The sequence below is a fragment of the Ctenopharyngodon idella genome, chromosome 22, assembly GCF_019924925.1.
Source record: "Ctenopharyngodon idella isolate HZGC_01 chromosome 22, HZGC01, whole genome shotgun sequence".
Lineage (NCBI taxonomy): Eukaryota > Metazoa > Chordata > Actinopteri > Cypriniformes > Xenocyprididae > Ctenopharyngodon > Ctenopharyngodon idella.
This window is the reverse complement of record NC_067241.1, coordinates 20,114,779-20,139,733: the sequence shown is the minus strand read 5'-3', so window position 1 is coordinate 20,139,733 and position 24,955 is coordinate 20,114,779. Positions and strand designations below refer to the sequence as shown.

Genomic DNA, 24,955 nt, shown 5'->3' with positions numbered 1-24,955 from the left:
AAGATATTGTTACCCATGCAGTGACTGCCCTAAACACATTTACCAGCTCAAAAGCTGTTTTTTTGTCTCACATGTCTTTCCTTAAGATATTTCTTTCACCTGCCAGACAGCCATCACCCGGGGAAAACACCTGTGGCAAGCACTGCCTTTACAATAATTTCTTATGTATCACGTTTCCTGATTCCATAGTATGATTAGATGTTTGGCATGTGATATGCGCAGTGTGTAGCATGAGAATGGGTCTGTTTTGCTAAGTATTGTTTAAAGTCACTCACACTCACTTTCTCGTGCCCTCCTGTGAGCTCGCTGCCTCTCTCGCTCTCTCCGTTGGCTCTGGAGAGACTCTGTGCCTGTCTCTGTGTCCAATCCATCCCGACTACTCACCGCATTGGCACTAGTACACACACAAACAGAAAGGTCTTCATTATTTGGCATCTCTATTATGCTGAGTCACAATACAACTTGGCCACACAAGTAGAGAAAATGTTCTGGGAAACCTTCTGAAATTATGATTATCTACATTCAATTTCGTCGCCAACAGATATTTCATTGTTTAGGGGTATATGATTTATAGCCGTGCATTTTCAGCAGCTGTCACTAGTCATTTAATGCTGACAATGTAGAGCATTTAGGACCAGCTGGGATGAACTGCAGCCCAGGAGTTTCAAATCCTGCAGTGCTGCGGTAGGGCCCCAGAAGAGCAGGTTTTTGGGGGTAAATGGGGCCGTGATGCGGTGTGAGAATACATAAGTGTATGCGGATATGCCAAAGGCCAGATATTCTAGTAGAGTGGGTGGAAAGCTTTTGCTCAGGGCAGAAAAGAAACATAAGGTTGGTGAGAACAGCTTGCTGTGACACTGAGTCCACATGCAAAGACGCTCACACATGATAACATATGAGATAAATGCTGGTTATTTTTGAATGGTTGCTCTGGAGGGGAAAAAAACATCATAACATCATACAGCATAATTACTGTGGGAATCAGAAAATGAAATTTTTGTATGTATTTCAGCACAAAAACCTGCATCCAGGATCATTTCCAAAGACTGAATAAATGCAACCTTGAATGCAATGCAAGTCATTTTGGATAAAAGCATATGCTAAATACAAAAATACAAATAGATATAAACTACAACTTCCCACAGAAAAAGGGTAGCCTAGTGAATGTAATTTGATTAAAGATACGTTAATATCAATTTAGTGCAGATTTTAAGGGCACATTGTTACCGTTACCTGTTTTGCATAATTCTTTTAATAAATTGAGCACGAAAACAATGCAAATAGATATAAACAGCACTGTCAGCTTCTGAGACATTCTTAAGGAATTCCCCACAATATTTTTTCATATCCCTTAAAGAGTCTTTTCTGAAGTAAATTTACCCAGACATATTTACCCAGTTCAAGTTTTATGTAAAAGCAGCGTACACAACAATTGATGTGTATTCACATCTTAAGACTTCACAAATGTTTAAGTTTTGCCATTTTACTCTGCATTTTAATCTGTTTCTAAAAAAAAAAAAAAGGCTACAATAAAATTATCTATACAGCTTGTGAATATCCAGGCTGTTGAGCTCTGCTATAGCGTATTTAAACCTACCTGTTTATTAAAGTAGGGCTGGGCAGTATATCAAGTTTGTACAATATATCGGTATTTTTATACACAATATGGAATGAGGCCATTTATGTAAGCAATAAGGTATGAGAGGCTGTGCTGTATCGTGAATAAGTCACGGGTGAAGGGCGTAGTTAGGCACGACGCGAAGCAAAGCCCCTTCAGCCGTGACTTATTCACAATACAGCACTAGCCTTGAGTACCTTATTGCTTTTATAAAACTGTTACCATACAATACAAATATTAAAGCCAGAAATATGTATCAATGCAACTTTCATGAAGTAAACTTTCACTAAAAACCTTCCTTCCACCAGAAAAAATAGTCCCTGACCGTAAACAGCAACAGAAGTTACATTATTACGCCATTAGATGGCGGCAAAGACTGTCTTTATGAGTGTGTCAGTCAGTAGAGAAGACTTTTATATTGAAAAGACTGAATTGTTGTAAACACGGAACAATACGCAACTGACAAATGCTTTGACTAGCGCTGTCAGTCACGGGAAAACCCCTTAACTGTTAAAAGGACAAGATAATACATCGGACATTTTTTTATTATGAACATAGTGACTGACCTGAAGGGTCAGCTTCTACATAATAAGCTTCTACATAATACAGTAAGCTTCAATGAACAATATCAATTGAGGACATACAGTTTACGTTAAAGTGGTTGCTAAGGGTGTTGTGTAGTGATACACAGAACCGTTGGGTGAAGCGGTCATAGTCGTGTTTTATCGTGAATAAAACACAGCTATTGACCAATCAGTATCAAGGACAGGAGCTAATCGTTTTATAAATCGATATCAAAGACTATAGAATAACACAAGACGCATCACTCCTATTGCTTTGAATGGGAGAAAGTGCAACGCGCAATATGGCGGAATAAGTCCCTCCTTCTAAATAAGAGCCAATCGGCGATTAGTAAAGTCATCGCGTCACTGCAGCAGCTGTTAGAAGCTCCGGTTCCTATAGAAACAGTCAGATGCGCGCCTCCGAAATGAGACGCGAGACGTGCATTTAGGACTGCGCATGCGCATTAGCTTGAGCCAGCCTGAAAAATACAGTTTTTGTCATGATTCGAGCATTTAGAAACAAAATTTATAAGACAGTTGTTGTCAGATTGAATTGGTGATTTCAAATATGAAATTTAATCAAACGCTTGGCAAACAGCTTTGGAGAATTTGATGTTTCCCCATTCAAAGAGAGAGGAGCTGCACTTGAATCCCCATTTCAAAGATGGCCGCCGAGTGAAATGACTTGTCTTAAAGGGACTTTGTCGATAGCCTATACAGTAATTTGATGGTGAACGTCGCAAAGTGCTGCTGCGGGGAAAATGTATAATACAATTTGTCCTAAACATGAGACATGCTTTAAAAACAACTTGTAAAATTAAGATATAGGCTTGTTAACACCTATAGTTTAAAACTTGCCCCATCAGATGCTCAGGGTCTGACAGATTCATGTGCTGACAGATGTTTGCGCTGTTTAATGTGTTTGTGATGTGGTGTTTTCCACAGCGCATAACTTACAAATAGAAAGTCATACAAATATTTCCATTTTGCTGTCAGGAAATGTCATAAGGTGCCAAACATGTCATTCGCGCCAAACACCCAGAGCCATACTAAAATATACATTTTGCTAAAATGTTTGTTGTTGAACAATAATTGTGTTATATGTAGAATTTTAAACCTACAAAGTTACTGTATTATTTTCATTTTTAGTCTAGTGAATCCCTTTTTGCACATAGTGTGCCAGACTATTTGGTTACATTCACTATAATAGCCTTATACTGTTTTAATAGCCTTCAATATGAACATTGTTTGTAGGACAACATTAGGCAGGATGTTAAATAAGATTTTTTTTTTTTAAATAAATACAGATTGTTTTTTTTTTTTCTAAATTCAAATAGAAAAATGTAGAAAATAACGACACATATACAGTATATCGCCATTTAGCCAAAAAAATACCGATATGATTTTTTTTTTTTTTTTTGGGGTCATATCGCCCAGTCCTAGTAAAAAAAAAAGTCTTTGGAATATAACGATATTGTTCAGGGAAAAATCTTTTTAACCAAGCAAATGAATAAGCCATGAATGATTTCAAGTCATTTTTCCATCCATTTCCATCTGCTTCTGGGAATTGTATCTAACTCAAGCTTACTCATTTACATCCACGTGCCAAAAAGGCAAGTCCCGCCTCTCAAGCACAATTAGCTCAAACACAAAGCAGTGTGCTAATGTCTCTCTCTGCTGGATGAAGTCTGTTATTTCACCAGTATGATGATGATGATTCACCAAAAGAACAAAAACTGTGTATGTAAGCAGTGGATCTCAACGGGCAGGACGTGGCCTTAAACTTGATCCCAGCAGGTCTGTGCTGATCGCAAAAATAGGGGAAAAACAAAGCTAAATGCAAATAATAAAAAGCATAATTAATATAATAATATATAATTAGGTTAGTAAAATACATAATCTTATAGAATTTAAAAATTGAAGAGAAATCCCTTTTTGTTTTGAAATTTGTTTTGTTGTTGATGTTGAAGTGAAAGAAAATACAACCCAATTAAACAATTAAAATTTAATTTTGCCTGAAGTACAATGGCTTACAAATAACTTCCCAAATCTAACAAAATTAACAGTGTGAAATATATTTTATTTATCACACACTGGTATAAAATACCATTTGATGCATTTAATTTCTTGTTAAGTATGTTGCAGTGAGCATCAGGCAGACGGACGGTTCAGTCCTGGGGGAGACCGAGGCAGCTGTGTCACCCTGCAGAGCCCGCGGGGCCACAGAGACAGGCTTTTAATGTCCACTAATCCGGATTAGCTGCTCGACGGACGGCCGAAAACATACTCTCCTCACCCTACCAAATGTATTCAGCAGGACCAATAAATAATGCACAGCACAAAGGGAGCAGGCAGGGGATAACATTTGGTTACTTACTGATGCTTACAGTGAACCTTTTATAATGGAAATGAGGGAGATTTCTTGTGAGAGAAACATGTGAGTGGGAATTCATATTCATTTCAAGCTAAATTGTCTGGTAGTCTGTTGGAGAGATGTTGGGAGAAAAGGACTGACATGAGGAAAAGGAAGCTGTCTGCAGTTCACAGTTATGCCACTAGATGTTCTGCCACAAGATGGCGCTAGACACTACAGAAAACAAGTGGTGAGAACTCTCTGGTGGGGTGAGAAGGCTACAACTGAGAATGACACACACACACACACACACACACACATATAAAAAGCCTGAAAGTCAAACATTAGATAAAGAAAAACTACAGGACTTTCACAGAGTGAACAGGTGCAACAGACTACAAAGAAAGACTGTTGCAAAATTGCCCTGTAGCACGTTGATCTAAATTTAGCCTTCAACATCTTCAGTTCGTACAAAGAGAATATTTAATCTGTGTGTTTGCTTTAGAAGCGCAACATAACCAGCTATGCAGCAGCGCACACTCAAAGCCTTCTTTACAGCATAAGCAATGTAAGAGTTTTTTAGGGACAAAGCAAACATTTGTTTGTTTGGACGGTTTATTTCAATTAAATGATTTACAACCAAATTATTGCCTTAAAAAAAATGCAAAATACTACATGGTAAACACTTTGTTTTGTAGTAAAGATGCAGTTTATCTGTATATTTTTATATTCTGTATGTATATATTTTTTTGTATATATATATATATATATATATATACACATATATACACACACACACACACACACACAGACACACATAACCACTATAATAAAGGCTATAATTGGTATTTGTCGAAGAATATGAGTTATTATGTGGGCAGCTATGTATATGACTGTAGGGAAGCATTGATACATGACTGGTTGAGCACTTGACCACATGAATGCTGGCAAATCAAACAAACACGCTGAACTTTGCGAGACAAATGTGTGCCCTATTAGAATGCAGTTTAAGAGACAGGCGCTGGGATTCACATGTGGCTCCCGGAAGGACAAGAATGATATTTTCCATCCAGCTGGATAACAGACATCTGCTACTGCTGTGACTATGGTCAAGAACTCAGAACAAATCAAATCAGTGGTTTTGTAATGCTTGTCAAAAGTGTGTGTGTGTGCATGTGTACGTTTGCAGATGTATTTGTCTGGTTATTAAAAACTCCAGTGCATATACATATATAATGCATATATGCAAATCATACAATGACTTGAATACACTTCCATGTTAGACATCCTTTCAGTTTCTGAATTAAAAGGTATTGTTATTTTTTGTAGGCCTTAAAGGTGTAACTGTCCAGACACACATGATTTGTTTTGTTTTTTTCCCAAAAACATACCGAACCATAACTCCAAAACTGCATTACGTACTAAACCGTAATTTTTGTGTAACGTTACATCCCTACCAGACACTGTAATAAAGAAAAAAAAAAAACATTACAAGGATAAAAACACGATAGTTTAAAAAATAATTATATTTCGAAATAGTTTCAAAAGTTTGGGGTTGCTAAGATTTTTTTAAAGGTACACCATGTAACATTATTATTTTTTTCAAAATTAACAAAAATTCAATACAAAAAGTCAATACATCATCAGTCCTTCTAAAATGTGTTTATGTCCTACCCTGATTAATTTCGGCAAGCCTATTATAAGTGTTTATATTTTAGATTATCTTTAAATAAAATGCAAATCAACACTGACTTGGCTTTTCATTGATGGCAAGAACTGAGGGATTTTAAATGCTGGAATTTATTTTCAAGGAAGTACCATGTCTATTAATGGATATAACTACAGTAACGAGGTAGGATAATCTCGCTTTCTTTTCTTTAGTTATGGGAAAGAACCATATTCAGCCACACATTCATGCACAACCAAAACAATGTTCTTCTGCAAAATGCAAGCAGTTTTGTTTTTTAACCGCTAGAGGGCCAAAAGTTACATAGTGTACCCTCACCTTTACCCTCACCATGGCTGCATTTATTTGATCAAAAATACATTAAAAACTTTAATATTGTGAAATATTATTACTATTTTATATTTTAATATATTTTAAAATATAATTTATTCCTGTCATGTCAAAGCTGAATTTACTTAAGCAGTCATTACTCCAGTCTTCAGTGTCACATGATCGTTCAGAAATCATTCTAATATGTTGATTTGGTGCTCAAAATCAGTTGGGGTAAGGAAAATATTATTACTGTTACTTGGTGGCTATGCCACTTGAGTCATCCAGTCAGATCATTTTTTGCTGAAAACTGCATAAATATATATATATTTTTTTTAAATGTATGAAGCCAACATTAAGAACTTGACCCTATGAACTAGATTTATACATTTATCATCATTATTTGTCATACATCTATTTGTCACAAACCCATGTTTCACAGTTGAAATGGGATGTGTTCTTATCAGACCTTGTGTACCGTGGGCCTAAAAAGTGAGTAATAAATGAGGATTTGTCAGACAAATTATTTGCATGGCATTACTCACTGGAAAGAGGGGGGTCTGGAATCTCCAATCCCTCCAGTTCGCTCCAAGGGTGGTGGTAGCTCTTTGTGGCTCTCTGTGCACTGAGATCCCCCATCCGAGTGTGTGCCTTCAGCTAACACCAACTACAGCCAAACACACACACACATACAATTACTCACAAAGGCTTCAGGAAGAAACTCTCAAGACTATCTACTAGCCCTGCATAAATAAGTAGACCAGCAGAAGGAAGAGAAGAGAGTGCATTTGTTTGAGCGGACAGGAGTGTGAAAAAAGGCAAGTCAGTTCACTTGGCGGGCTTCCTGGTAAAGGCTCTGGCAGCTATTTCAACATATTTCAAATCAGCAACCACAATGGTATCATAAATGATGCATTCTATGCTCAAATCACACACAGAAACACTATTTTTCAGTTTGGTTTAGTGAAACCGCATGCAATAGAACAGCAAATTTTTTTATGGCTGCGTCCGAAATGGCCATGATACCCCCCTATTTGAAGGGAACAGCCATTTGTAGTGGTATCTGAAATCATAGTGGACATTATTGAGTGCACTCATTCAATCCCATAATGCACCGCAATAAGAATACCACTGTGAGGGTCGCACTGAATGAATTCCTGCGTCTCAATAAAAGATGGTGAATGCAGCTGAATCATTCATCCATTTTCTAAACCACTGGTCCAATGTGGGTACAGCGTAATGAATTCCTTTTCTACTTGATTATTACATTGTTTTATTAAGGGTTGTACATAGTTTCCCTGAGAGAGTTCAAGAGGCAGCCCTTTCGACACACTCAGTGTCCGAATTCACTTGCTCGATTTCATTGTCCTTCAAGTGGACTATATTAGTCGACTGATTTAAGGAATAGTGACTGAGGGTATAGATGGCGATTTCGAAAACAGCTTATGATTTGTCTGACTCCTCTTCAATTAATCTGAGACAAAAAAGGGGCCTTATAATGTGGTACAGTGCTTTCATGATTCAAATAATGGGGGGTAGATGTAGATACCTAAGGCTATACCCATAAAAACATACTCCATTATTCATATTCTCTACACAAACCACAGATAAACCTTAGAGAACAGCAGAAATCCAGTGCACTATTGTAATTAAAGCAGTGATTATGTTATAGTACATTGAAGGTCTCCATGTTTGGACAGCAGGCAGTGAAGCACATATTTTAGTGCTGCACAGCTCAATGTCATGTATCTCAGCATGTCTGTGCAGCTCTCTGCAGCTGGAGGCTCGCTGGAGTCCACTAACCTGTGTTTTGCAGCTCACACCAACTCTAACCAACGCTACAGGTATAACACCTGCTTGTAATAGTGTAGATGTGTGTTTTAGAGCCGGTAATCAGATTAATTATTATTCCTCGGTTTTGCCACCACTATCAAAGGTAAATATTTAAAGAATCCTGTATTTGTGACTATATTTTTAGGAGTAAACATCTAGTCGAGTTTATTTCAGATTGCAATCCATTTCATTTCTGTAATGTGACATGAAACGGAATATATTCAATGAGAAAAATGTCAGACGGGACTTGATTTTATTCAGCAAGAATTGATCAGATCTTGAGAAGTGGTTTCATTTATACTGTAATTGTTTGAAAACCACCATGCCTTGGTGACATCACACAAAAAGCAAAGTCATTTGAGAAGTGGAGCAAGTTTAAAGGATTAGTCCACTTTCAAATAAAAATTTCCTGATAATTTACTCACCCCCATGTCATCCAAGATGTCCACGTCCTTCTTTCTTCAGTCGAAAAGAAATTAAAGTTTTTGATGAAAACATTCCAGGATTTTTCTCCTTATAGTGGACTTCAATGGTCTCCTAATGGTTGAAGGTCAAAATTACAGTTTCAGTGCAGCTTCAAAGGGCTTTACATGATCCCAGACGAGGAATAAGGGTCTTATCTAGCGAAACGATCTGTCATTTTCTAAAAAAAAAAAAAAAAAAAAAAAAAGTACTTACGGAACGAACGTGGCGCCAGTTCCGTTTTTTCCGTAAGTTGAATAGGGAAGGCGTAGGACATTTAGCGTAAGCTTTTTGAAGAATATGGAATCGCGTTCTGGTGGAAGCTCTTGTGATGCGATCATTTGTGCCTATAAAGCATACACATTTCGATTTTTTTTAGAAAATGACCAACCGTTTCGCTAGATAAGACCCTTATTCCTCGTCTGGTATCGTTTAAAGCCCTTTGAAGCTGCACTGGAACTGTAATTTTGACCTTTAACCGTTTGGAGACCATTGAAGTCCACTTTAAGGAGAATAATCCTGGAATGTTTTCATCAAAAACCTTAATTTCTTTTCGACTGAAGAAAGAAGGACATGGACATCTTGGATGACATGGGGGTGAGTAAATTATCAGGAAATTTTTATTTGAAAGTGAACTATTCCTTTAACATTTTAATGAATGATTAGAAAATACAAACATCATTTGTTTTTTGTTTTTTCAGAGAAACATGCGCTGATGAACTGTACAATAAGAACAGAAACATAGCTGGTTTTCTGGTCTTAAGATTTAAGATGGTCTCTCAGGCTGGCCAAGCTGGTGTTTAGCTGGTAGGCCACCTGGTTTCCCAGCTTGGCCAGCTGAAAAGTGTTTGTATGTTTTTGATTCAGTAAAAAGAGCCACTCATAAGAGCTATTCATTCAGGAATCAGACAACACTGGCTGTGCTGTATTTGTTTTCTTGACTAAAAAGAGCCAGTTTATAAGAGTGAATTGTTTAGGAATCTAACTACACTGGTCGTACTATATGTTTTGATTCACTAAGGGTGTATTCACACCTGTCTTGTTTGGTTCGATTGAATCAAACTCAAGTTCGTTTCCCCTTTTGGTGCAGATCTTTTGGGCAGGTGTGAATACAGCAATCGCACTCAGGTACAGACCAAACAACCGTACCAAGACCCAGCTGAAGAGGTGGTCTCGGTCTGGTTCCAAACGAACTCTAGTATGGTTCTCTGTCCAATGACTGGATGACCTTAGTACACCTGGGGTTTTGTTTACAAATTTTGGTTCACTTGCAAAAAGGGCAGTGTGAAAGCAAACCACACCAAAAAAAAAAAAAAAATCAACATTGTATTTAGTCCGGACCAAAGCAAGTGAACTAGCAGACTTTCCTGATGTGAATACACCCTAAAAAAAGCCCGTTCATAAGAGTCATTTGTTCAGGAATCGGACTACACTTGTCGCGCAATATTTGTTTGATTCACTAAAAATAACCGGTGGCGGTGGCGCTAATTACGCCGGTCAAGCTGGATGTTTTTGATTCCGTAAAAAAAAAAAAAAAAAAGCCAATTTATAAGTGTCATTCAGGAATCAGACTACACAGGTCATGCTTTTGGTTTACAGTGCTTCCCACAGACTTTACTTGGGCAGGCTGCCCAGGTATATTAACGGCCGCCCAAGTAAATTTGGAGACACATTTTTGCTTTTATTATTTTTTTCCTCCCGAGATATTGAAACCATCCACGATCGAATAACTAGTGGAAAATCTCCCCTCACCCTACGTGTTTCGTACCTGCGAGAACTGTTTACTCCCGCTGACATTCCCACATGCGCTGCAGAGACGCTGTGGATATTTCACAAAGGTGGCGCTGTTGCGCGTTCTACAGGCTCGAACTGATTCCTAATCAATCAATAGCGCACATATATGCCAAGCGATTGGTAATGAACTTGAGTAAGAATGCATATTTTATCTCTCTCATCTGAAGAATCAGCCAAGTAGCCCGCAATGACATTTCAAAATAAGAGTCCCTGTGTATTTCAGGCTTGTTTATAATTAAAAGTCACATGCTATTTTACTAGTATCAGTAAAATCTGTGTCCCATTCACTGAGAGAGACACTATATGACAAAGCAAGGAGAACTCCATTTAAATGCTGTAATTTTGCATAATTTATAATGCATAATATTAGTGTGCAATTAAATGTAATAGCAGCCAATTAAAATTAATTTCAATAAATAAAAATATTGTTAAAAATCACACATTTATTTGTTGTTTGTGACATGTAGTAGACCATTTTTGTGCTGTTGGTAATAGGAGGCTTTTTCACCTGGCAACCACCGCAAGTATATTTAAAACCTGTGGGAAGCACTGGGTTAAAAAAAAAAAAAAGAGCAGGATCATAAGAGTAATTTGTGCAAGGATTGGACTACAATGGACATGCCAGTTCATAAGAGTCATTTGTTAAGGAATCAGACTACCCAGGTCATGCATGTGTTTGATGCACTAAAAAGAACTCCACTAAAACCAGCTTAGGCCTGGGTTTTTTTCCAGCAGGGTTGATACATTTATATTTTGAAATGTCACAATCTGTCTAAGACAGAGAGGAGGGCACCATCCGTCTCACTTACCCAGGACACCACTCTGCCGTTGAAGCAGGGCAGCTTGGCGTTATCATCAGAGATTTCCTCTTTGACGACTCTGCGGGAAAGAACACAAACTGTTAGGGACTCTGTGAGAGCAGCACCCAGAATTGCACACCAGTTCACATCTATTTGCAAAAGCTGAGGCATACTGAAAGCATGTCACGCTCAAACAGCGGAATTTTCCACTTAGCTCTCGACTGCTGGCTGCTCATGATGAGAATGCTGAACGCCCCTGTTGACCGACTACTCTATTGAAAACTACTTCGTTTTAACGGGCCTCATTAGTACCTCATGCACATTCCAGATTACCTACCAAAACTGCTGTTGCTGGACTGATACAGTGGCTTAGTATAAATGTACATTTAATATTTCTCTAAGTGTGTGTGCATTTATGAGTATTGAGGATATATATATACATTTAAGTGCGGGCACATTTATGTGTGATAGGTGTCAGGGCACAGGAGGTTATTAATAGAGTGAGTGAGTGTGTTAGCAGAGTGTCCATACCAGGCTGTAAATTCCCTACATAAATACCACACAGTTACCCTTTAACCCTCCCAGTCGAGGTTCAGCAGTCACACACCTGCTGGTCTCATGTCACTGTGTACAGGACTAGTCCATACACACACATACAAACCACATGAGACTGACAAAACCACTAAAGGGCAGGCTTGATTCGCCGTCTGACAAAGCAGGATTACAATATATTTTTGACGCGGCCATGAGATCAAAAGGTGTCTTTATACTGTATATTATATTAATGCTTAAAAAATCCATTAATTAACTCTGAAAATAAACCTCTATTATATAAAACATTCACATATGAATAACCACTAAAATTACACTGATTTCCCACAAGCCAACTAGTACAACACATATCCACTTGCACTTCATTAAGTGAGCCTGTGAGTTCACCAACCGCTCTGACTGATTCATAAGTGTCATTGATTCACTAAAGAGAGCAGGTGTCCTGATAAATCGGGTCCTCCCTTGAAATTAGGTCTCTATCAGCTAATGATTATATTAAGAACATACAAACTATAATAATTTAAAATATGTATAGCTTACTATATAGTGCATAATAACACAAATTCAACAATTTCTTTCACTTGACATAATAATAATAATAATAATAATAGCCTATTAAGTGAATAATTGAACATCATTACATTCTTTTTATAACTGAAATATCTGGACATTTAACACTTAATTTAGAATAAGATTCTTTTGTTAAGGAATCAGACATTGGCTGCAGGGTATTTGTTTGGTTCATTAAAAAAAGAACTGGTTCAAAAGAGTCATTTGTTCAAGAATCAGACTGACTATGCTGTATGCTTTTGGTTTACTAAAAAGAGCGGGATCATAAGAGTGATTTGTTCAAGAATGGGACTACCAGTTCATTAAATTAATTTGCTTAGGAATTGACCCTTCGCAAAGACCCGCACCCCTTAGTTACTGTTGCTACTTCCAACAAACCATGGCGCTCTCACGTCACACATCATGTTCTCAAGCAGTAAAAAATACATCACGGAGCAGAGGACACTGACAACGTGCCAAAACACAAGACAGAGCAGGTTACTTATGGTATGACACAAAGTCTCAGCTTTCAAATGTTCTCATTTTTTAATAAATTCAAACAATAAATACCGTTTTGAGGCTCTTAAAAAAGTTGTGACAGATCGCTGTAGCTCATTTCAAGCAGCATGTGAACCGATCATCTCTTCCTTCTAGTTATAGCATGAAATAAACATGAATGAACATCAGAAGGTATGTTGTTTCAACCAGGGAAAGATGTCAGTATACACCATTTTTCAAGTTCAAGTCCACCAACATTAACCTAACTCTACTGTCTGGTTTGTTTGTCTGACAAAATCGCAGATCAAACTGTCAATCAAACTCCTACACTGTTCACATTGTTTGATTTAAGAACTAGCTCATAAGACACATTTGTTTCGAAAATCTAACTACAAGCTGTTTGTTTTTGATTGACTAAAAAGTAAATCAGAAATCAGACTACACTGGTTGAATCACTAAAAAGAACCATTTCATAAGAGTCATTTGTTCGGGAATCGGACTACACTAGTGGCACTGTATGAACCTACTCATAATAATTTGTTTGGGAATCATACTGCAAAAACCATTACCAGAACCGAAAATCATGAAAATCATTTGGTTATGGTATTTTTTTCCTCTGTTCCCAATTTACAGAAAGATCTCAAAGCTCAGCATCTGCCATCAAAAGTCACATTTCAACATGAACTCAAATATTTCTCATCAAATGCTTCAAATACCAAACAACAAATATGCCAACAATTGTTTCATTTGTTTCTATTTCTCATAGGGACTTTTATCTGAGAAATGTTTCGAAGGTCTCATTTGAGGTATGACTGTGTAATTTATGTTGTAGAACAAAACGGGAAACTGTCTTCGAGTAACATTAACCACAGATTATTTTAATCATAAATCGAATACAGCCACTCTAAAAACCCATTTGAATTTCCTGAGGGAACATAGCAAATTAGCCCTCCGGGTTGGCCTACTAACTGATGTCATGACTGAACAGCACTGTACAGCCTCTTCGCTTTTTTTGTCACTACTACATCCATTCTAGCTTGTCATTTTCTAACAATTTTAGAACTTTGTATCACATCACGTCTCATGTTAATGTCTCTTTAAGATGAACTGCTTGTGTTGCAGCATTCCTTCGAATCCCCACTGTATTAAAGCATCTGCTAAATGAATAAATGTAGCCTAGATGTAATATCTGTGATTATATTTTGACCATAACATAAAAATCAATATTGTGCCATGCAAAAATGTGTTGACAGAGCGTTATGACTTGAGAAATTCCAGCAGTCTGTCGTAATTATAACGTCTTCCTCTCTGCTCCTCCAGAACTTCCAGGTCACATCACCCACACGGCTGTGAGACTGAGGAGGTGAGTTGAATGGGACTGAAGGATGATGATAACATGGTCTTGTGGAAAGAGTTACAAAACAAGGAGAGTTTCTGCAGCCTGTCCGAGCGCCCTGAGCCCAGCACAGGAAACTGGGGTGTAACTCTAGTCATGGGTAGGAAGTGTTTGTGTCCTCTCAAGAGGACTTTACAATATACAGCAGCATACAGCGAGGAACGTGGGGGTGGCTACAAGGAAGTGTGGTCTGTAAAACTCACAAGGAAAGGTAACGCCTCCGGAGTAATAATATTGACTTGACACATAAAAATAATTTGAAGCAATCTAACAAAGTTTCTTATAAGGACAGTTCTCATTAAAATTCAATAATTATTTGCCCACCCTCATGTCGTTTCAAACCTGTATGACTTACTTTCATCTGTGGAACACAAAAGATATTGCTTTTTTTTGTCCATGCAATGAAAAGCCAATGTTGTTTGGGATGGACCCCACTGAAATCAATTTTATGGAAAAAAAACATTTTTTTAATCTGTGTTGCACAGAAGAATGTCATAAAAGAACATGAGGGTGAGTAAATGATGACTACATATTAATTTTGGGGTGAACTATCCCTTTAAGCAAGCATAAAATTTTCAGAAACAGAATTAAACTAATTAAAGATTTGAATTATCTGAAGGAGTGGTTCTAACCCATGCAAAATGCACTGCCATGATGCTAGCATGCTATGGACGGTTGCCAGAGCATTGCTATGTGATCTTTTGCATTTTGCAATGTAGTAAAGAAAATATTAAAGCAAGTAGAAATATTAGAAAAACAAAATCTAATAAAAATGACAAAAGCACATAATGAAATTACTAAAACTTAAATTAAAATGAAAACTGAAAATATTAAAAAATATATAAATTATTTAAATGCTACAATGTTATAAAAAATAATACTAAACTAACTGGTTTTATCAAATCAGATTTCTTAGAAAAGAAACATAAACTCTCCTAAAAGTACAATTTTGTGCACCAAAAAAACAAAATAAGGACTTTTCAACAATATCTAGTGATAGGTGATTTCAAAACACTGCTTCATGAAGCTTCAAAGCTTTACAAATCTTTTGTTTCAAATCAGTGGTACGGAGCGTCAAAGTCACGTGATTTCAGTAAACGAGGCTTCGTTACGTCATAAGTGTTTCAAAATTTCAATAGTTCATGCGACTTTGGCAGTTTGATACGTGATCCGAACCACTGATTCAAAACAAAAAATTTGTAAAGCTTCGAAGCTTCATGAAGCAGTGTTTTGAAATCACCCATCACTAGATATTGTTGAAAAGTCATTATTTTAGCGCACAAAAAGTATTCTTGTTGCTTTATAATATTAATGTTGAACCACTGTAGTCACATGAACTGTTTTAAATATGTTTTTAGCAGCTTTCTGGGCATTTGAAAGTGTTAATTATCATCAATGTAGGCCTCACTAAGCCATCGGATTTCATCAAAAATATCTTAATTTGTGTTCTGAAGATGAACGAAGGTCTTACGGGTGTGGAACGACATGAGGGTGAGTAATTACTTACAGAATTTTAATTTTTGCGTGAAATAACCCTTTAACTGATGCACAAACATCAGTTTTCCACAAACGCATTGCTTCACTTCAGAAGGCCTCCCGGAGCCGTGTGCAATATGTTTATGATGGATGGATGTGGATGATATATAGACACTTTCTTCAGCTTCATACTCATTGATCCTGTTCACTGCCATTATAAAGCTCGGATGCTTCAGCATATTTATTAATATAACTCTGACTGTGTTCATCAGAAAGAAGAAAGTCATATACACCTAGGATGGTTTGGCACGAGGTTGAGTAAAGCTTGGGGTAATTTTCATTTGAAAGTGAAGTAACCCTTTAAAATCAATTGAATGTTTAAATTGACAGGACCAACAGCATGTGCAAATGATAAACTTTCGCTCTATGATGGTTAAACTTTGCAATTGAAACCGAGAGAATCATGTGACATCACACATTCTGCGATGTTCTGCGCACATGGCGATATCGATGCTAAAATGATATATTGTGCAGCCCTAGTACAATTCATGTTTGTAGCACAAACAGCCTTACTAAAAAGGGTCAAACAGATGAAATTCAATATGACCATGCACATGCCCTCATTCAGAAATCTATAGGGATTTTTTGACTAGCAACCACATGGTCATGATATCACTTATCTACTTCAGGGATTTCCTGTGTTGTGGGACCGTTCCATCTATGAGCTGCGGCACAGCTCAGTGCGATCCTATAACAAATAATCAAGGCTGAGACGAGGGCCAACCCAGTCCGATTAATGCCTGATAATCAGCCAGTGAATGAGACCATGAGATTATTCACCTACAAGCTGTTAAGTACAGAGTGACATATCACTTCCAGTCAAACGCCAACCACATCCTTCCGCACAACCCACGCGACAGCAGCACTTTAAAAATTAAACACAACTGAAATCTTTCTGTAAAGACAGTGGGGGTCTGATAAAAAATACATCAACCTGGCCTGACACCAAGGAATCAATTACAGAGTAACCATTAGTTAAAACACAAGCACTCTCTGTATGCAATGTGTACTGAGGGTACTTAAATGCGAATGAAATCCATCTGGAGCATTATTCCCAGTCTTCATTCATATGCTCCACTGATATCTTGTTAAACACATCAGATTCATTTAAGATTATGTTATCCAACAATCACACGCAGCAGCAGCAGTGCAACAGAGGTAACTCTCACAAATCAGCCCTCAGAGAGATGGTGTTTGGGTGTCTGCCGCTGCTGTCTATCCTCAAAGCTTTGAGCAAAGGTTTACAGGGGTATTAACAGACTGTTGTGGATAGTATCAGAAGATATTATCAGAAGCAGCAGAATGTTGTTTATTATTACGGAGAACACACACAGTGGGGATCTATGGCAGTAATAGTGGGATTAGCAATGTTTATGTTGGATGCTGTAAGGCTAGTTATGATGTGATAATAAGGGGTGTGTCTCTACGCCATCCCAGAGTTCATCGGTTCATCTCATCGCTGATCTGGAAATGTAAATGTTAACTAGCCCACATTACAGAGGCCTAAAAACCATTTTTTGAGCGTGAGAGATCTCACAAGACTTGTACTGGTTGGATTTCTTCCTGCTTCATGAATGGTTGAAGAATAAACAATGCAAGGCTGTCTAAAAATAATTCGCCGCATTTAGCTGCACGCAAAATAAATCATCTCCCGCTGGAACGCATTTATGGTTCTGAAATGTGTCCCGATCCAAGTTGTGACTCATAGTTTTGTAGTCTGCATGCTGAAACTCAAAGTATCCTATTTGCACTCTGTAAAAAAAGGTTTTTCAAGTAGTAAATAAAACAAATATTATTTCAGTATGTTTTACAAGAGAATAATATTTCAATCTTTCTACCTCGAAATGTTACATGCTGTACTTAATTGTGAAATTTACTGGAAATTTCTGAGTGTAAATTTTTCCAATTTTTTCAGTGTGTAGGCCCAAGTTTGCTACTTGCCAAGGAGAACTTAGTAAACCATAGCAGTCTGGCTTTGAAGGTCAATCGTTGTTTGTTCTCGCAATCTGCTTCAACGGTTACCAGGGCCAACTGAGCACTCAGTGCTAGGTGTGACAGGAAAGCAACACTGTTAGTAAACTATCCTATGTTAACAGGAAAAGCAAGTTTTTTTGGAAGGTCATGCTTGAACACCAACATGTGTTGTGGTGCATATGGGAGTTTAAAGGGATAGGTCACCCAAAAATGAAAATTCTGTGATGATGACAGAATTTTCATGTTTGGGTTAACTATCCCTTTAAGTACTCCAAACCCGTAAGACCTTCGTTCATCTTCTGAACACAAATTAAGTTATTTTTTAAGATTTTTTTTTTTTTTTTATCCCCCATAGAAAGCAACATAATTACCATCATTCAGGGTCACGAAAAGTAGTAAAGACATTGGTAAAATAGTCAACGTGACTACAGTGGTTCAACCTTAATGTTATGAAGCGACAAGAATACTTTTTGTGCACAAAAACAAAACAAAAATAACGACTTTATTCAACAATTTCTTCTCTACCATGTCATTCTACACTGTTTCCATTCAGAGTGTTCTACGTCAGAACGCCGGCTCATTATTGGCTGGCTCCTGCGTCAGCATCACCCGCATGCGTCGTGCTGCTCATGTGAACAGCGTCAGCCAATACTGAGCCGGCGTTCTGACATAGAACCTGGAAGTGCTCAATGTAAACAGTGTAGAATGACAGGGTAGACAAGAAATTGTTGAATAAAGTTGTTATTTTTGTTTTGTTTTTGCGGACAAAAAGTATTCTCGTCGCTTCATAACATTAAAGTTGAACCACTGTAGTGATGTTGACTATCCCTGCATCCCAATGTCCACACTATCCATCCTAAATAGTATGTGAGATTAAAATAAGTGTGTCCCAAAGCATAGTATGTTGAAAAGAGTATGCCAAAAGTCCCCGGATGGTCTACTATTTCCGGTAGATTTACAAAGACTACAAAACATGCTCGTTCAAAAACTACAAAACATGGCGGATATGCGCAACTGATGGTGAGAGGTTTGAGTTTTAACCTGATAGAAAATATTTATTTAATATTATCCATGTTATATTTCATCTGCAACCAATGTGGACTTTTATAAATGTCCGATTGGCCATTAACTTTTAAATGTATCATTATGCATATGAGGAGAGTTCTCCACATGAAAGACCCGCGACTGCAGATCAACGTGCTACTGCATTTCTCTCCGATACGGTAGGAAATAAACTAAATGAAATGTGGTGGAGGATGTAAGATGATTGACAGGCCAGTTTACGGCGACAGGATGCGAGAGAGAACAAAGACGCAATTGTATGACGTGATAGTATGTCCCAAAGCTTATCTACTCTTTTGCTACACACTCAGAAGTATGTACTTTTTGTTCACAAAAAGAGTACATACTTTTAGGGTGTAGTAGAAGTAGGCGAATTGGGACGCAGCATGTGTTAACAATGTCTTTACTACTTTTCTGGAACTTGAATGATGGTATAATATTTCTATGGGGGATTAAAAAAAATGCATTTCATCAAAAATTTCTTAATTTGTGTTCTGAAGATGAACGAAGGTCTTACGGGTGTGGAACGACATGAGGGTGAGTAATAAATGATAGAAATTTCATTTTTGGGTGAACTAACCCTTTAAAAGCATCTGATGAAGGTGGCAGATCAATAGCCTCAGCTATGTAGGATTAAAGAGGCCTTCAAATTAAAATCATGACAAATAACCACATTCCCTAATGCATCGGAGCAGCTCCATTCAAGACATCACTAAACATCTGTGCCTGTTTGTGTGTGTATTTTAAGAACAAATGAGACAGTCATCTCTGAACCTAAATAAGGGATCCAGATATGCCTTAAAACATGACATGGGAAGCCTAGATCAAATCCATCTATTTATCCAATCATGACATTACATATAAGCAGACACTACAACTGAACACTGTTTCTTTAAAATCAACAGGGAATACCATCCGCAAACCTTTTTACTTCCATAATGTGATGTATTTCTGAACAAAAAATGATAATCAGCGAGAAAAAAAATGTAAGGTGAAACCTGATTTTATCTATCAGGAAGTGATTGAATCGTGATAAGATGTTAAAAGTGAAACCGAACCAAATGTTTGCTAAAACAATGCTACACAGCTGTTCGGCTGCTGGTTAATATTATGCCTCTCTAGTCATTTCAGAAGGAGTAGTATAAAAACAAACCTTTTTTTGGGAAGTGGGGGGGGGGATAAAGGGCAGCAATGAATCATTATATAAACCCAAAAATGTAAGAAACTGTAAAAATAGAAAATGTTGCAAAGTTTTACACAAGCTTTAATGATTTTAAAGAGCTCAAGCATTTAAAGCAGCAGACATTACTGCAGCATGCACTTATAATAAATATAACTTAATAATGCATTGGTGTCTGTGGATGCTAATATAGTTATTTTTCTTGGTGTGAACGGGCCTTTAGTCAGTTCAACTGAATTAAAGAAAATAATTTATAAGTAACTCATCCAAAAATGACAATCTCAGCCAGAAGACTGTTTATGACTACATAAAAAAGAATTATGTTACAGATTCTAGCAGCAACCATAATTAAAAAAAAACATCAAATGCCACCCAGATTTGATTATGCGGTGTTTGTATCTACCGAGAAATGAATTGCTTGTATTTATTCACTGCTATTCTTATAGCTATTATAATTACATTTAATGTCATGTAATATGTATAGCAGGCTGTTTCTGTTTAATAATCATTTTCTGATAGAATAAACTTATTTTATTGTATTACAGCTTCAATGTTGTTTGAATATTGTCTACTCAAAACACCAGAACTATTGTGAATGAATATAAACACTTCTCAAATTTGACTCGATTTCAAAATGGTTTTAACAATCACAGAATAATATAAAGCTGAAATGACAGCTGCTCATTTTATCTGCAGCCTGTTTGCCATTTGGAATTATTAGGAAACTAATCCATTCATGTTGGGTGACACCAACGAATTAGAAAGTGACAGTTCTGCCTGACAGCTGCGGGTTCACAGCCTTTTTCACTTCCCCTCAACTAACCTCAGTCTTCTGGTGATTTTGAAGTGACAGAAAATTACTGAAATTCTGCTATATTAATGAGTTTGCAGTCTGAACAAATTAGGACCTGCGAGATGTTCATTGGATTTAAAGATTATGTTTGATGTCTTCCTTTGATCTGGTCAACACTAGTCAGGGTATGAGCACACATACCTGTCTAACATGGCAGTCAATTTTAATTAATATAATTCTCCCCTCTGGGTGATATGAGAGTGTGTTTGTTTTAGAGTCTCAAATGGTGCTGTCACCTTTACAAAATCAGTCTGACTTTGTCATGTCATGTTCAGATTTTCTATTACAATGCCTTTGAAGGCCAGGCCTTAACTACAAAAGCTCCAAGCTCGAGGGAAACCAGAGCACAAGTCACTGTCAAATGGAGTTACAACACAAGACACTGCATTAGGAAACAACCATGATATATTTGCACCATGTGGACAACTCTAAGCATGCGACTGGAGTTGACAAAATTAGCTCTGTTGCAGTGCATGTGTGGTGTTGTGGCAAGCCATTTAACATTTATTCATTAAAACTAACTAGTATTTATTATGTTACTAGTACTTATTTTTTACATCACCAGTAAGTAATCAAATAGTAACTAGTATCTTTTTTCAATTTCACTAATAACTAGATACGAGTACTTCAATTGTGACTAGTATCTATTCAATAGGTTGTTGACGTCATTGCTGTGGCGCGAAATGCAGCTGGAGGGCAGGAAGTGATTTTTTTTTATATAGGAATCACTATCACAAACTCAAAATTCATGTTTTGTGTCGTTTATGGTTGCTCAAATCGATCAAACCGAGAAACCACAATGAACTTTTATCGTTTTTTAACTTTAAAAGTTGTCACCTTTAATAGCATTTTGCGTCTGCTGATGCTGAAATTAATATGGATACCTGCTTACCTTTTTGTTTTTGACTTGGTTAAATATTCACGTTCTTCATGGTATCATTTGCAGGGAAGGGAAGCTATTTTATCTCATTGCATGATCATTTGGTGTTTTCACTTACAGTTTGTAGAATTCCATTCACAATTTTGATCTGGTTACAGTGAAAACAGTGCTATCTGCTGCTTCAGCCATCATATGGTAGAAAATGTCCAAATAAAAAAATGTGTTCAACAAGCTGACAGAAGTCGATGCATTTCTTTGTTGGAAGGGTGTAAATGTATGACCACAGAGGAGAATCGGAGGGGCATTCAGCGGACAGACACCGACACACTGTATTTTTTGTATTTATTTCAACAAATGACAACCAAAATCAAACTCATAGAAGCTTATGAACACGCAGAAGAGGCTGCGTGTAAGTTATGCTCATTCACAAGCCGATGAGAGTCATACTCACAAATGTAATGTTAATTATTAAATCAAACAAAATACAACACTTTCAAAAACACTCATCAGTGTGATTATTTTATTGAGTGATAGGCAGTGGGTTTAATCGGTGACATTATTAGACGGCATCTTCCCGTCCCCTCCTCAACCTGCTTCCCTTAGTGTTTTTAGACTTTTTTAGGAAAGGCGAAAATTGTATTACACCGTCCAGTTTTTTCCCTGAACGATGATGTAAGTTCCTATTGCAATTCTCGATTCAGCATGAATGACCTACGATGGCAATGTTTTTTACAATCACGACAGAAAATCAAAATACTGCCCTAAACTTACTAGCAAAAAAGCAGCGCGATATAAACAAACCAGACTAGAACTGAACGCGGCGTGATGACAGCTTCACATTCTCTATATCTACCTCCTCGATGGCAGGCAAGTCTTTCAATTCAGTAGAAAAATCACTCCTCTTCATAACATAAGGATCACATCCAACATATGTGGTGATTTTCTGTTTATATCTATCTTTTGAAATGGTATCTAAACCTCTACAATAGGGACTCTTCCTCTATGTCCTCCATTCTGTTTCTTTACTTCCAGCCCTCCAACTGAATTTCGCGCGTCATCAGAACCACATGATTGCAAACAAGCTATTAGTCACTAGTAGTTCAGAATTTCTTCAGATATTAGTAGGCCTTCTTTTTTTGCTACTAACCTCTTCCACTGTTATGGCAAAAAAAAAATAATAATAATAAAAATAAAAAAACAATGTTATTGTTATTGAATTCTATGGTCACCTGCAGTTCAGATAGGAATCTAGTAACTGTTAGAAAAAAAAGAAATAAGTTGTAATTTGTTACCAGTGACAATTGAAAAGTTACTGGTCACTATTAGGAGAAGTCAGTAAGTAAAGGAATAAGTAGCAGTATGTAATAATTACAAGTGACTGATTTAAAAAAAATTACTAGTCACTACTAGTATCCATTGAATATTGAAATTGAAACTTAAAAATGAAAAAGAAATACTTACTAGTAATTAAATAAATGTACCTTTAACAATGAAAGACTAGTTAGTAAGGATGCTGGCTTCAAGTGCACAAAGAATTATATTGGGAACAGTAAACCCAAACAACTACACCTCAATTCAAAATGATGAATAATTTTCATTTCTATCGTGGTATTACAACTTAATGTTTTATTTGTACATAAAGAAAACCGTGAAATTTGGGTGATTAACTTTACACCATTCACTACAGACTTGCTTTCTGCTCACTGATCCATATATATAGATTTTAGATAAAAATATGTAAAATAATTTAATCAGTATTCCTGCCATGTTTCAACTTGGCAACTCGTGTATCATGTAGAATTCAGAGTTTTCCACATACAGCTTCACTTGGTCATTCTGTGCTCGGAACTCGTAATTACGATATTTCGGACTCCACTGAAAGGGCATTTAAATGTTATGACGGCTTGCCACATTGGTGGTGGGTTCTGAGTCGAGCACACGCACCCGCGCAGGAACGCGCACTTTAGAACACGGGTTCAAAGCAGGTGCCAGCAGCTACAATGTAACAATGTTGCAACGTCACAACGAACAATCAAACGTTCTAAATGCTTTCCAGGTTTGATAGCGTATATAAGGCATGAGGCTGCCATAACGCTGAGTCGATGATGGGTGTGATCGTGGTTGTTGAATAGGCTACCAACACACACTACAATATGAGCAAATCATAATTCCCCCTACTTACCCGAAATCCTGATCCATAGATTTGAAAAAGAATTTATAACTGTTGACCGGACGGTTGTTAAGGACATTTTTAAAATCCGCCAACGTGACTTTTTCCGGAGAAACCGTCAGTTTCACTAAATAAGGGGTTTCTTCTTCGTCGATATGGTATATAATTTTGGTCTCCGCCATGAGTAGGCTTATATGGGTAGGACAATCATTGACAGAAGAAGGAGCAAGGGTTGTAGTAGCGCGATAAAAAATATATATTTGTAGACTATGACTCGTCAAGTGTCTTATATGCGCTATAAGGCGACATTGCTGGTTGCCGGTTTCACGTAGGCAAACAAAAATCCTGGTCTTGGACGGAGAGAGCGGTTCCAGACATAATCGAAGCCTGCGCGTCTCTATTACGGCGTCAATGTTTCTCTCTGATAGCCAGTAAAACAGGAAGGGACGGTTCACATCCCTATGAGCTGGAGTTCAGGATATTCTACCATTTCAGGTTTCTCGTGGAGGTAGGCTGCCCTCTAGCGGCAGTCAATTGACTGAGCTGATGTGGCCAAGGCGACAGCTGTTAAAACACTGCATTTCTTACAAAGTTTATACAACAGGTTTTCCAAACGCATTAGTAAACAAAATTTCAGAAGCTAAATAAAGTTAGAACTAAGCAACAAAAATTCTTCATGTTAAACAGATGCATAGTTTTTTCTTTTTCATATTGTTTCCAAATGTTTTAAGGTCAATTTTAAATTGTTCAAACAAATTATAGTAATTCAATCAAATATAAATACTAGATTTGTATTACCATCCGATGAGAAACAACTTTTAATCACATCAGCTTCTATAAAATTAGCTATCGTGTACATTAGCTTCTAGCATTTTTACAAAAAAAA

The 24,955-nt window shown here is 37.1% G+C and overlaps 1 protein-coding gene across 2 annotated transcripts in view; it reads right to left on the bottom strand.

Annotated features, from left to right (window-relative positions):
- dvl1a (dishevelled segment polarity protein 1a) overlaps window positions 1–24,518 on the bottom strand; it is a 44,041-nt gene extending 19,523 nt beyond the window's left edge. The window contains exons 1-4 of one of the 2 annotated variants that reach the window (XM_051879087.1): window positions 24,082–24,518; window positions 11,429–11,498; window positions 7,076–7,197; window positions 276–394 (exon numbers count right to left, since the gene is read on the bottom strand). In XM_051879087.1, coding sequence (XP_051735047.1) covers window positions 276–394; window positions 7,076–7,197; window positions 11,429–11,498; window positions 24,082–24,251 — 481 coding nt within the window. In that variant the 5' untranslated portion in view covers window positions 24,252–24,518. The remainder of the gene's footprint in view (window positions 1–275; window positions 395–7,075; window positions 7,198–11,428; window positions 11,499–24,081) is intronic. The other variant, XM_051879088.1, reaches the window with a different exon arrangement.
- Window positions 24,519–24,955: the final 437 nt, after the last annotated feature.